This window comes from Pieris napi, chromosome 5 (assembly GCF_905475465.1).
Source record: "Pieris napi chromosome 5, ilPieNapi1.2, whole genome shotgun sequence".
Lineage (NCBI taxonomy): Eukaryota > Metazoa > Arthropoda > Insecta > Lepidoptera > Pieridae > Pieris > Pieris napi.
Window position 1 is genome coordinate 2,605,569 of NC_062238.1, and position 14,448 is coordinate 2,620,016.

Here is a 14,448-nt window from a genome sequence, read left to right on the forward strand (position 1 = left end):
ATAAGTAATAAATAAGAAAATAAATTATAAATAAAAAGAAGAATTTAATAGTTAGAAGATAACTATTTTAAGATTTAAGGTCGTAGCATTGTTAAACCATAGCTTCTTTGATAAATAATTAAAATTTGAAAAATAGTAATTAGAGCTTAACAACTTATTTTTATCGAAAAAATATCATTGGAATCGGAAATCGAATCAAAACCATTCCCGACCTTCATAAATTATATGACATGACAAAATAAAAAGGAATGTAAACTTGTCTTTCAGAGTATTTGGACATATTTCAATAAAATATATTATCATACTCCATTATATCAGATATTTTATTGAACTTATTAAAAAGTGAACGGTCACATTAATCTGGTAAATGGTAATACTAAAAAAACGTTTTACTCTATTATCTATTGTCTATACTTTTGTTCCGCCATCTTGAAAGCGTAATTGTTGTCATGTTTACGTTGTGTGGAAGGTGAAATTCGTAATTTTATGTTATCAAATTAGGTAAACATTAAATAGACTTTAAAAATAACGCCATAATTTGAGTATTGCCTCTGTATATATTTTATTCTTATTTATTATGTGTACAAGCGTACTGAAACACCAATATAAATTTGCCTTACGGAATGGGCGCCAAATTGGATCACCGTTGTTAAATAAACCTGCTGCAAAGAAACAGTTAAACTGTGTAATTCCTAATATTCGCGTTTGGGATTGTACATTTATGTGTGTGTGTTGTTTTCAGAACAATTTTGATGTAATTGGCCAGACTTTAATTCACAAGCAAAATGTTTTATGCACATTTTGTGCTGGCCAAAAAGGGCCCACTGGCCAAAATTTGGCTGGCAGCCCATTGGGATAAGAAGTTGACCAAGGCTCATGTATTTGAAACTAACATAGAGAAGTCTGTTGATGGAATTCTTAAGCCCAAAGTTAAGATGGCTCTGCGGACATCAGGCCATCTGTTGCTTGGTGTTGTTAGAATATACTCTAGAAAAGCAAAGTACCTTTTGCAAGACTGTAATGAAGCTTTTGTTAAGATCAAAGTAAGTGCTTTTAATTTTCTTAGTACAAAAGAGAATCTTGCTTTTGAATTAACTAAGCTAAATGGAAATCTTTGTTTAGATGGCCTTTAGGCCTGGTATGGTAGACTTGCCTGAGGAACATCGAGAAGCGGCAATGAATGCTATTACATTACCTGAGGTGTTTCATGATTTTGATACAGCAATGCCAGAACTTAAGTAAGTTAACAATAATGTTCTATTAAGACTAATTTTTAAATGTTAATTTCAACTTTTGTAACAAACTATTTTTTTGTAACTATTAGTCTATAAAAATATAGATTGTCAATGAAGGAATATTTCTAAACACATCTGATATGGTTTAAAAGAAGTATTACCCTTTACATATTTGCAAATTGTAAAGTTGTCAGTAATCATAATATTCTTTATTCAATAATTTGTTTTTTTTACTTAGTGAAGTAGACATTGAAGCTCAATTCTCCCTAAATCAATCACGGGCAGAAGAGATTACAATGAGAGAGGATTATGGGTCCTTAAACCTGGTCACTCATGATGATGGTTTTGGTGATATGGGTTTTGATACAGAAAATCCAGATATAATGAGAGATGCCATTGGAAATGAGGGTGGATTGGAACAAGTATGTAAAAATTGCTTTCACAGTTCAAGTTTCTTCTTAAAATTTTTTTTTGCAATTATTTAACACAAATTAAATTACCTTTAAACATTATGATTGAAATTTAATTGGATGCCCTTTATAATAAAGATTATATATTTTTTAGAGCAACCTGTTATTTGCGGAAGGATCATCTCTTGAATTAGGGAAGGATGGACAAAATGCAGGGGTAGGTGGAGCTGCTCCAGTCTTGGCCGAATCTCATGCCCCGAGGATGGAAGCTGCTCCCAACACTCACATGGATGATGGCTTTGGCGGTTCTATACCAGATGTTGGAGATTTTGGACGTACGTTTCTATGAATTCGCTGATTAAAAAAACTATTTTTTATTTAACATAAGTGGCAAATAGATTTACAGATACTCCAAAAGTATAGAGTAATTAAAACTTAAGTTGAGAAACCCACTATTTGGATTAAACTATGTGTCTTGTGTGATGTGTCACTATCTTAGACAAGTCCATGGAGATCTGATGTAGTTTTGATGAAAACTCTAGTATTCATAGATATTGTAATTCTCACATCCTTGTATGTGCAATTCCAGACGCCGGCGGTTTGTTTGAGGGTGATCTATTCGGTGACGTCACAGCAAGTAGTTCAGGCGCCGGCGCCACACCCGGAATGGCTGGGACTTCTGCCCAGCCGCAATCTTTGCAGGTATGTCAACATTGAACTCACGAAAACATCTTTTTGGTCATATGTCATTGGGGAAGCACATTTAAGAAGTAGGAATGGCAGCACAGTCTTTTAAAAAAATTATAATACTGACTAGTTACCTGTCAATTTAATGTAGCAGTCTCTCACTGATATAGTGAATAATGTAATAAATTCTCGTTTTAATCCGTTAAAGACGTCTTATTTAAATGTGTATACTAAAAGCAATGTTGGCCTAGTGGCTTCAGCGTGAGACTCTCATACGTCAGGTCGTAGGTTCGATCCCCGGCTGTGCACCAATGGACTTTCTTTCTATGTGCGCATTAAACATTTGCTCGAACGGTGAAGGAAAACATCGTGAGGAAACCGACATGTCTTAGACCCAAAAAAGTCGACGGCGTGTGTCAGGCACTGGAGGCTGATCACCTACTTGAATCATATTTAAAAATGATCATGAAACAGACTCAGAAATCTGAGGCCAAGACCTAAAGAGGTTGTAGCGGCACTGATTTATTTCTTATTTACTAAAAGCATTATATTGTATTTCAGGCTGAAATAGACGCAGCTGGAGTAGGCGGTGGAGACACGGCAGCGGCTCCTGAAGTGCCCGACTCAGACGATGACATGGGAGACCATTATGACGCCGGGGACTCTCCACATCACAGGTACCACTTGTATGAAGTCACGTAGCCCCCTGACTGGCCTGGGCCTCCATTGGCCGAGGTCGAGAAAATATATTCAGGGTATAACGTTAACCTACTGTTTGTAGGCGCAGTTGTTTTGATAATACAAATATAACTATAAATATTCATCTGATTGTTATATATTTCACTTTTATATGTGCACCAATGGACTTACTGTCCATGTGCGCAATTAACACTGGCTACTATGGTGAAGACAAACAGGCATGCCTAAGGCCGTTTAGATTCAAAAAGTTGACGGCGTGTGTCATCTACTTGCCTATTAGAAAAAAATCTGGAGCACAGTCGTAAAAGGACGTAGCGCCATTGTTTTTTTTATATAATTCAAATATATAATGAATATGTAGTTATAATTATTCGTTTTCTAATTCATTGATATTTTTTTAAGAGAACTAGGCGATTAGCGTTCTGCGCTTACCAGTAACATTTCGTCTGGAATATACTCGAGATCGGGGTAAAGCCCTTAAAAGTTATGATGGAGGTGATATTTAATAAATGATTTCTGTATGTAGTTGGGCGGGATCTCCTGCGCCGGAGTGTCCCCCATCTGAGGATACTGCTATGCCGCCTCCACCACCGCCCGTGCAGCCCACGCTGCCCATACCTATGGTGAGAGCTATAGTAGACTTTGTTTATTAACTTATTTTAAATAGAAATAAATGCATTACTTTAAATAGTTCCATACTATATCTTAACCCTTAATTGGTCGCGTGGGGTGTCATACACCCCAGAGCGGGTTCCCAGGCGCACAACTTTTTAAAATTTGAATTTAGCGCGCTGCTCTTCTAGGTAGCTTCGTAAACACGTAAAACGTACATGATTTTGTTGCGAGCAGCGCTCGGTTGTGGACGTTTGGGCTCGGAGAGTGTGTTTGGGGTGCACGACACCCCAGGTGACTGTTTGTGTGGTCTAAATTCCGAGTAAGTAAATAGTTGTTAATTTTATGTGCAACCTGAGTGCAACCTAATGGACCATTCAAACTACCCTCTGATACCAAAAGTCTAGTAAAACGATTGATAGAACCTATTTCCGGGACTGGAAGAAATGTTACCATGCACAACTGGTTCACTAGTGCCCCACTGGCCAAATCGCTTTTAGATGAACATACGCTTACCATGGTGGGCACACTGAGAAAAAACAAGCCCGAAATACCAAAGTGTTTCTTACCGGAAAAAAATATTGGTTATTTGGTTTCCAAAAAGATATGATTTTGTGCTCATATGTGCCGAAACCAAGAAAAGCAGTTCTGCTTTTATCGACAATGCATCACGATGATAATGTTGAGGGTGAGAAAAGAAAGCCCGAAATTATTCATTTTTATAATAAAACGAAAGGGGGAGTTGATACGAACGACCAAATGTGCGCCACTTATAATGTAGGAAGACGTACCAAAAGATGGCCGATGGTGATATTTTTTCATATTTTCAATATCACAGGTATCAATTCCTATGTAATATACAAATCTAAAATTGGCTCCAATATATCCCGAAGACTATTTATAAAGCTACTGGCTGTTGATTTAGTCAAACCTCACCAAATATCAAGAGCCAGCATACCCACACTACCACGACCGCTGCAAAAACGACTAAAAAGACAACATGAAATTCAGGACCAAGAATCTATTTCTGAAGCAGGCCGATCGCAATCATACAAAAGGTGCCATGTATGTCCAAAAAGTAAGGACAGGAAAACAAAGACTGAATGTTTTAAATGCCATAAACATGTGTGCAATGACCATATGAATATAGTCTGTAAAAATTGCAACGATTAAAACTAGGATTTGTAAAAAATATTTTTCATATTCAAAAAATAAGTTGATTATATTAAAAATATGTTTAAAAGTTGATTAATATGTAAGTTAAAATGTTCTAATTAATACAAGTGTGATTTTGCATGTATTTCGTATTTTATTTTATTTCCTAATTCTGGGGTGCTAAGCACCCCACGCGACCGCTTATGCAACTTTGTAGGCGCGCCCAATTAAGGGTTAAGAATAAAGTGTGAAAAAGTTATTTTGTTTAAAAAATAAAAAAAAATGTATAAGATCGGTATTCATATTTTAAGTAATTTGAAAACTACTCTGTTGTTGAACTAATGGACTAATTATCTCTATGTTTTAAAGGATAGACTAGGAAAATATTAAACTTAATGTTAGACTAAAAAATAACTACAAACAGCCGTTTAAAAAAAAAAGGTTGTCTGTAAAGTCGGTTTACTGACGATAGTTGAACATGACAACGTCATAAGAAATTATTGATGGAATGGTTACATTTTTCAAAAGAAAATTTAAATTTTATTTGTTTGATAGGTATTTTGTGTGGATATAGAGAAGGAGGTAAATGGATATCACAATTGAATTGATCAAGTTACATTTATTTGTACGCATAAATACAATTATGTAAATTTTTTAACGAACGTACACTCCCGGACGCGGAGGCCGATTGTGCTTCTTTGTCGCTCGTTGCGCGCTCTCGCTTGCACTTCAAGCCTTAAATGGAACGCCTCAGAGCGAGGTAACGCCGCATGCGTCATGATTTTTCGTGCGTGCAGCCGGCTCCATCGAATTTTAAGACGTTGTCACATCAAAAACTTCTCATTAAAAGTACAATTAACTCTTGGTACTATTTATTTATAAAAAAATACTTTATATAAATATGCAAAACCTTAAATAGGTAAATACTATTAACGAGGACTCAAAATAATCTTCATTTTACAGGAAGTAGATGGGATGGAGTCCCAACCGGAAATAGAGCGGCCGGAAGAGCGGGCGGAGACACCTGCGCCTGCGCTCGATTCTACTACTTTGCTACAAAACGAGGAAGAATCCTTCGCTTTGGCTCCAGTTGATGCTACTGTACTTAAAGGTAAATAATAAGTGTAATTTTGGCTTTAAAAAGACTATCTTGAAGGCACTTTTTTAATGAACATTGCTTTGAAGTTACCTCAGCCCACTGTAAGGGTCAGATTCAGAGGCGAGAGTTATGACTTATTAAGTATGACTCACATATGTCTATACGAAATTTAATTAGATTTTTTCCAAGATGGCGACCCGGTCGACCCGGTACAAGGGTGTTCCATAAATAAAATTGCGTCCTCTAATAAATGTTCAGCAAATGTAACATTTCAATAAATATTCTTTTGTAGCAAATATATTTCTATGTATGTATTGATCATAAAAATCATATTTTTCAAATTCTATATATTATTAGGCTACATTTTACTTCAAAGTTACTAACCTCCCGTATATTGTTATTAAATAAATATGATAATAAGTAATTTATATTTCACAGGCATCACAAAAACGAAACGCAAGCGTAAACTTATAGTGGACGAAGTGAAGAACTTAACCGGTGAAGAGATGAAGAACCAGTTAAGCAATACATCTGATATCGTGATAACTCTGGACCTGGCTCCTCCAACCAGGAGATTGATGCACTGGAAGGAATCCGGGGGTGTTGAGAAATTATTCACATTGTCTGCTAGGCCTATACCTTCGAGGGTTCTGTTCAAGGTATATTATTTGTTTAAAAAAAAAAAATACAGTGGCGCTGCAACCTCTTTAGGCCACAGATTTCTGAATCTGTTTCATGATTATTTTTGAATCTTATAGGCAAGTAGGTGATCAGCCTCTAGTGCCTGACACACGCGGTCGACTTTTTTCGTCTAAGACATGTCGGTTTCCTCACGATGTTTTCCTTCACCGTTCGAGGGAATGTTAAATGTGCACATAGAAAGAAAGTCCATTGGTGCACAGCCGGGGATCGAACCTCAGGGATGAGAGTCGCACGCTGAAGCCACTTGGCCAACACTGCTCTATATTTGTTTTAACTAATATTAAAAAAAAAATACATTAGTATAGATAAACAAAATAATTATTTTATATTTTATGAGGTGAAATAACTATTTTACAGAAATACCAACGCAACATGATCCTGCGCAGTGAAAACGAAGATGGCGATGCGAAGTCTCCGGAGCCCGAGCAGCCCGTGGCGAAGCCCCGAGGAAGGAAACGAAGGCACGAGGAGGTATGACAATAATTTATACACATAATGTATTTATCTGTCAAGCATTTGTGCTAAAAAATGATATCTAAACTTTTTTGTTTTGAAGTTTTTTTTTTTTTTTTCAAATTACTTTGGGTTTTTAATTGAATACAATTTTAACATTTTAACCTTTAAATATATTTTTTTATTAAATGAGGTACATATAATAATTAAGAATAATAATTTTTAGTAAATAGTTGTTATTATCGCATAATTTTGACAAAATAATATTTTTCATAATTTAAGTTGGATATAATTGCTGAAACCAGTAGCTGTAAAAATAATAATCTAGTACCTAAACTGAAATGGTCTTTTATATTTTATGCAGTGTAATATAAAACATGAGTTATTCAGATTATCCACCACGCACCGGAAACACCTGCGCCGGCGCTTATACCTGACATACAGCCTCCGACTCCTGTGCCTCAAGAATACGAGCCTTCTATTGGTGAGATTTCATATGTTTTCTCATTGTTCACTTCAATTAATAACAAGCTTATTAACACGTGTACATATAAATTTTCAGACTTCTTGAATATTAGATTTTGCTTAACTAAAAAACAAATATGTCACAATGAACCAAGATTATAAATTTCTTTTGGTAGAAATTTAATTAAGGTTTTTGGTTAAAATAGTGGAATGCATATTCAAGGGAATTATACAATGAAAACAAAATATTATTCCTAATCTTCTGAATATCCAGATAACTTTTGGAATAAAAAATATTTCACTGTTTTAAATATAACTGTCTCTTTCATTGAGCATGCTATAGACAAAGACAGCAATAACTTTCAACTTTCAAAACATTCTCATTTCCAACTGTTAACTAATTTCATTGAAATCTATTTAATATCATGCTTTATCTTTGTAAAGTAGTTTATTGTTGTTTTAGACTATTATAAATTAAAAAAGCAACTATGTTCAAATACTAAACAACAATAAACTATTACAAAATCTAACTGCACAATTTCAACTAACTTCATTTTGGTGTGGTGCGAGTAGAGTCAGAACGAGTGCCTGAACCCACTCCCGGATACCTGTCGCCGAGGTCTGATGATGAACCTCCTCTCACTCCAGGTAAATGATTTGAAGCCCAATTTGTAAATAGGATATATATATATATATATACAAGTGTCCCATAAATCAATGTTAAGCTGAAAGCAAAGTTTTTGTACCTTGTGATATTCTTTTTATAATTGTATGTAAGTATCCCACCGTGCCGAAAAAACAACGTATTATGCAATCTTGGCATTTGAAAAAAGATGGGGTATTTAGTCCAAATTCCAAAGTGGTTTAAGTACAAACAAAAATATTTTTTTAATTATTGTTGGTTACAAATATTCAGAAATTTTGTTGTAATTGACATTAGCCAGTTTGGCTTTGGTCCCGTAATTCCATAAAGCATAGAGCAAGTTACATTGAAATATTTCCAAAAAATATAATATTTATAAAAGGTTCTTCCTTAATATGTGAAGTAAATATTAATTATTACACATACATTATTTCAGGTATGCTAAGCAGCATCGGTGCCCCATTGACTCCTGGAATACTGGGCTCTCTGACACCTGGAACTCTTCTGCAAGGCGGAATCACGCCAGGTTCACTTGGACATGGAGCATTGACGCCAGGTAATTAAACTAGTATATTCATTAAATCGTTGAATTGATAAACTCCTCCTTAAGTTTTAAATTGGTTAAAAATAAACGTCATACACATAAGTTGAAGTTTCTCACTCAAGTTTGTGAGAAGCTTGAGCGTGCTCAACTTTGAGGTCATGACTTTGAATCACAATGCACCAATATTTTTTTTAAATAGATTGTTGGTATGCCTCAGAGTCAATAATTTACATTTATCAGGCACAGAAGGCCGATCACCTACCTAAAAAAATAACCACGAAATAGATTCAGATAGCCGAGGCGAGGATAACCGAAGTTATTTGAAGTTGTTCATTAAGTCTTAACGGTTCCTTAATTTAGTAAACATAGTTTCAAAAATCATAATTAAAAAGATTTTTCGCTGCCATTCTTAAATCACACGTTCACTAATCAGGCATTAGTAATGCCGCATTATATATGGCGTTATAAATAAACTATAAATAGTTTGATATAATAATACTATTATTACACCATTTTATTTTTGAATATTAATATAAATTTTTAGGTGGCTTGACTCATGGCGGCATGACACCAGCTGGTCTTCATCATGGCGACAACCAGCCGTTAGACCTTGGCTTAACCTCTAGTGGAATGACACCCTCGGCATTGCACCATGGCGGTATGTATATTTATACTAGTATTTTCAATTGGCAAAAATATACATTAATAATAATTTCTTTGGTGTTTTTTATGTTGGTAGATTTATTTTTGAGAAAATATTAAGGTTCAATCCAATTCGTTTCCGGTATACTAGTTATAGCTCTGAATCTCGTCTTTGAATCTTTGACCATGATCCTCGGAAGTAAATCAATAAAAAAAAGGACTACATGTAACCCCAAAACATAGTAGGTACAACATATACAAAATGTAATATCTAACTATTTCAACAAAATACAGGGTTCAAATATATAAGAGGGGATAGTATATATTATAAATTGTTACCTTATGTGTATAAGGGAATAGACAATTATCAGTATCTCCTAAACAAAGCCCACCAGCACAGTGATGAACTGTGTATGTTGTTAGCTCAAAGTTTATGATTGTGTACAATTGTTTTTATTTGTATGATTCTCTTAATTCCTTACTTTCTAAGTAAAGCAATTTGTACAGTGGTTTGACTCTTCAGACACACCTGGCTCAGGTTAAACACCATTGTGATTTTTTTTGGTGTTTTTATACTCTTAGTTTATGCAGCAATAATAATAATAAAAACATTTGTGTAGCTAAATAAGCCTTATTGTAGCCTCGTACATACGTTCATTTGGGTATATTTAATATTTACAGGCATGACTCCAGGATTAGGTTTAGACAGTGGTATGACCCCAGGGGGGCTAAGCCACGGAGGTCTTACACCTGCCGGTCTACATCATGGAGGAATGACACCAGGTATGTTGTGATAAATATTATCTTCAGGAAACTTTTTAATTATTCCTAAACCACTTCGGAAGTCTATAAAGTAACAGACTTAACACGTCTTTGCATCATACACATTCTCCATAGTTGGTAAAAAAAAGCACTGGAAAAACATTTTTTTTTTAAATTTTCAGGTGGTTTGGATCACGGAGGAATGACGCCAGTTGGCCTACAACATGGCGGTATGACACCCGCTGGTTTACACCACGGAGGAATGACACCGGCTGGCTTACACCATGGAGGAATGACACCGGCAGGTTTAGGACACGGTGGAATGACGCCGGCGGGCTTGGTTCACGGTGGAATGACACCGGCAGGTTTAGGGCACGGTGGAATGACCCCAGCGGGATTGGGACACGGTGGAATGACCCCAGCCGGTTTGGGTCACGGTGGAATGACACCCGGTGGATTGGGTCACGGAGGAATGACACCAGCGGGATTACAACACGGAGGAATGACGCCGTCAGATTTAAGACATGGAGGAATGACGCCTACAAGTAAGATTTTTCATATATTTTAATTATTGTAACACAGAAATCATGATATATTATAGACTATTCACCAGTCGTTGTCAAAAATATGAGTTATATATAAAAGGATCTCAATTATGTAAATGTTTTGGTTAAAATGTCAAGTATACCATGAGAGTGATGTGGACAGAACCAGCTATTTAAGGCTACAGAATGAATAAGTGTTTGATCGTAATGTCCACTATCAAATAATGATTCCAAGGAGTGTTATTTCCAGGTGTACAGCACAGTGGTCTTTTGCACCCCAACTCAGAACTGCCGATGATGCCCCAGGGTGGATCCCACAACCCTCTTCTGGCCACCGCGGACCATCTGCACTCTATGAGCCGAGGGGACTACCAGGTAATTTTTATTTTATTTTTTTAATAACATTATTCTGTCCTTCAGCGACTTAACTCTAATTCAATATAATGAAAAGAAAAATGACGCAGTTAAATGAAATAAAACTGACCTAAAGTGTATCAAGTTAAGTTTCTTTATTTTGTGCTTTTACTCTATGTTAAGTTACATTTTAGTCTTAATGATACTTTTATGTTTATTTAAAACCCGAAAGATTACAAGGTCCCTTACATATGAAATTGGCGTTTTGTCATAATGACACTTTGACCTCAAATATCTCCCCTTTGGTTAGAAATTCCAAATTCAATTTTTTACAGCTATTCACTTGTGCATTTGTTTTTCAAACCAAAAATAAATAGAACCTAATATTTGATATATCCTGAGCAAGTTAGCACAGACAATGCAAAAATCTACTAAAATGATTTTCTTCAAGTCTTTTAATTATATTTATGCTGATTTAAAAAAATTTGTGTGTTTTCAGAATGGATTGACGAATTTAGGCTACGATGACCAACAGGGTCATAACAGTCCACAGCATGATTATGACTTGCCTTTAAGTGTTGAGAATGTAAGTATTTTATATCTTGCTGCGACATATATAGTAAATTTAGTGAAATATCGCCACCAACATACTTTGACCACATCACCAAAAATACTATTTCTGTGTTCTAAATATTATAAATTGACTCTTGTTCCTCAGATTGTCAGCATTAAGAAATTAATAAACAGCATGATAAATGAAATTAAAAAAAAAGTTTTGGCATATCTCAACAATAAAACACATGTTTTATTATAATTTGTGTAAATTTCAGCCGGAAGAGGGCAGAGACAGCGAATGGCGTGAGGCGGGTGAGACGGACGAACAGTTCGAGGAGCGAGTGTTGAATCGTCGTGCTGCGCAGCTCTTCTCCTTAATGAAGCCTAAACTCATCGGTGAAGCGAGCATCATGTTTTCAGAGCTTGCACCGAGGCATAATAATAGGAAACAGGTATTTTATTTTGTATACAAGTGATAATAATGCAGCACTACATGGCTATCAGCCTTATTTTAAGACGAGGTCTAATGTACCTGCACATCTTCCTTCAATTATTAAAAGTTTTATGAAAATAAGTTTCCTATTGACTCTTAAGCAAAATGTTATCTTAATGTTTTTTTTAACTTAACCTCCTAAATGTTGCATAAATTATTTAGAAATTTCTGAAACGTGTTATTCGAAAAAGTATTTTTTCTTCGCTCATTATGTTGTTAACCCGTCGCTTTTTTATTGATAACGATAGCTTTGTATCGTTACAAGCTGTTTAAAATACTTTATTTTCCAGGTTGCCCAGAAATTCTACAGTTTACTAGTTCTCAAAAAGCATCAAGTATTGAAACTAGAACAGAACGAAACATACGGACCCATCACTATATCCCGGGGCACCCAGTTCGAAACGGAAGCACTATAAGTCTAAGTGAGGGTTAGTTTTTTTTATAGCAGCTCTCCTAACTGATAAGGACTTTTTATATTCATTTATTTACTATAAGAACAATTACATAGTACCTATGCAAAGTTATGACAGTATAGGTTTTATTAATTTTCCTTGAACTTAAAGTATAAATCCTTGTAAATTCAGTCATTTTCTCTCGACTGTACTGCTAAGAATATTACCTTTAGTAGGTCATTGAAATCTAAGTATTTAAACTGCGGATCCTCTATTTATTATTTCAATATTTATAGATTAGTATGGTTTTCTATAACTTCCCGTCAGGATTGCACTGTTCTCAACGTTTATATCGCATGTTGTATATAACACAAATGAATATCAGCTAGGTTTGCTGTCGTTTAAGAACTTTTCCTTTCAAGGGTAATATTGTGTAAGTGGAAGAAGGAAAATCTCGAATTCATAGAAACTCCATTTTGGACCAAAATTATAAGCAAATGTTGATCTCAGTATTGGATTGCAACATTAAAGGGGAGTCTACTTTATCATTGCTTCTTGCGTCAGTGTTTATTTAAGGATTTCTGTGACATTACATATCGTCAATTTCGGCTTAAGGTCTATATTTTAATATGAAGTATTAAAGTGAAAAAGATACCCGTAAGCGATAAAGTGGACTTTTCTTTGAATAAGTTTCTGTGAGCTCGATAAATGTATTTGTTGGTTAGACATGTAGTGAATCGCCTTATTTTGTTTTGCTCTAGGTTAAGGGAAATTATTGTAAAGTTTAAATTGTTTTATAGCTTCAATTATGACAATAGTAAATATTCTCCTAATAGTTACAAAGGAAATCATGTTATCACTGTTGGCGCCGTAGAATCTATATGTTTCGTTCCATTAAGTGATTATTTAATTCATTGTTTTGATAATACGTTTTGTAACCCACATCATATTCTTATATAATTGTAAATAAGAATGAATGGTAATTAGTTATTCTACGGAGTCAGCAGATATATGCTCGACACATACTGTTAAGAATGTTATCATAAACTCTTTTGAAATCATGTTTGTTAAGTATTGAGTGCATTTACTTAATCAAACTTTCTTTATACCGACAACACAAATCCCAAAACTAAGTTATTTAAAGATTTATCAAATATTAAGTATATACTCGTGTAATAATGTAATTAAACTAACTAGACTAAATTTCTAGCAACCGACTTGAATTGATATTTTTGCTGTTAATTGAGATTACAAATAAGCCCTCTTAATGTAAAGATCTTTTATACCTGTCAGACTTTTAGTGTAATTTGTGTATGTCAGAATTTGGAAGCCGATCAATGATTAAGTAAATGTAACTGCACTTGAAAAAATTATTCCAAGTTAGTTAAAAATTATTTTTTAAGTAGTTAACCTAAAATTATGTACAAGATGTGTAATGTTAAGTAATGCATTACTGAACACCAAATAAATTAAAAGAACATTGTCTATTATAAAAGAAATTCAATATATTTACATGTTTATACGAGTTGAGTGTGCGATGTGTGAATGTTTTTTATACGATTAGGGATTTTTGGTTAAGTGCGGTAATATTTTGTGTTCATTTAAAGATTGAAACTACGACCAGAGTGTATAAATTCTAAATTAAAAGCATTCTGAATGCCTGAACCTGTTTTAGTATTAAGTTAAACTGTAATGAAAAATCCGAGTGTGTATTTCTCTGCTATGTACCTAAGAACGGTAAGTTTTGTGCCACATTGTGTTATGTTGTAATATCTGAATGGGAGGTACATACTTGGATAATTAACACTTATTTGCAATAAAGAATTTGTTAATATACACAGTTTTATTATTTATGAACTTCATTTCAAGCTGGAATCAAGTACCTAACAGATTCACCCATGTTAAAGAAATTGGTCAAGTCAATCAGTAATTTAATATGAAGTGTATTTAGAGCTGATATTTAGTAGGGTTTTTTTTTTTTTTTTTTATAGAACGGGGGGC

At 34.6% G+C, this 14,448-nt stretch overlaps 1 protein-coding gene across 4 annotated transcripts; it reads left to right on the forward strand.

Moving 5' to 3' along the window:
* Positions 1–402: 402 nt before the first annotated feature.
* On the forward strand, positions 403–14,283 carry LOC125049379 (double-strand-break repair protein rad21 homolog). 4 transcript variants are annotated; one of them, XM_047648605.1, is made up of 21 exons: positions 403–501; positions 743–1,043; positions 1,123–1,238; positions 1,474–1,657; positions 1,800–1,980; positions 2,235–2,347; positions 2,894–3,009; positions 3,558–3,654; positions 5,762–5,909; positions 6,336–6,556; positions 6,957–7,070; positions 7,443–7,536; positions 8,091–8,165; positions 8,597–8,716; positions 9,249–9,362; positions 10,028–10,129; positions 10,291–10,653; positions 10,889–11,028; positions 11,507–11,593; positions 11,838–12,014; positions 12,346–14,283. In XM_047648605.1, exons 2-21 carry the CDS (start codon positions 786–788, stop codon positions 12,469–12,471), a joined length of 2,946 nt encoding a protein of 981 aa, XP_047504561.1. In that variant the 5' UTR covers positions 403–501; positions 743–785; the 3' UTR covers positions 12,472–14,283. The 4 variants fall into 4 exon arrangements, with proteins under 4 accessions (XP_047504561.1, XP_047504563.1, XP_047504564.1 ...); XM_047648607.1 differs by having other exon boundaries at positions 10,904–11,028; XM_047648606.1 differs by having other exon boundaries at positions 448–469.
* Positions 14,284–14,448: the final 165 nt, after the last annotated feature.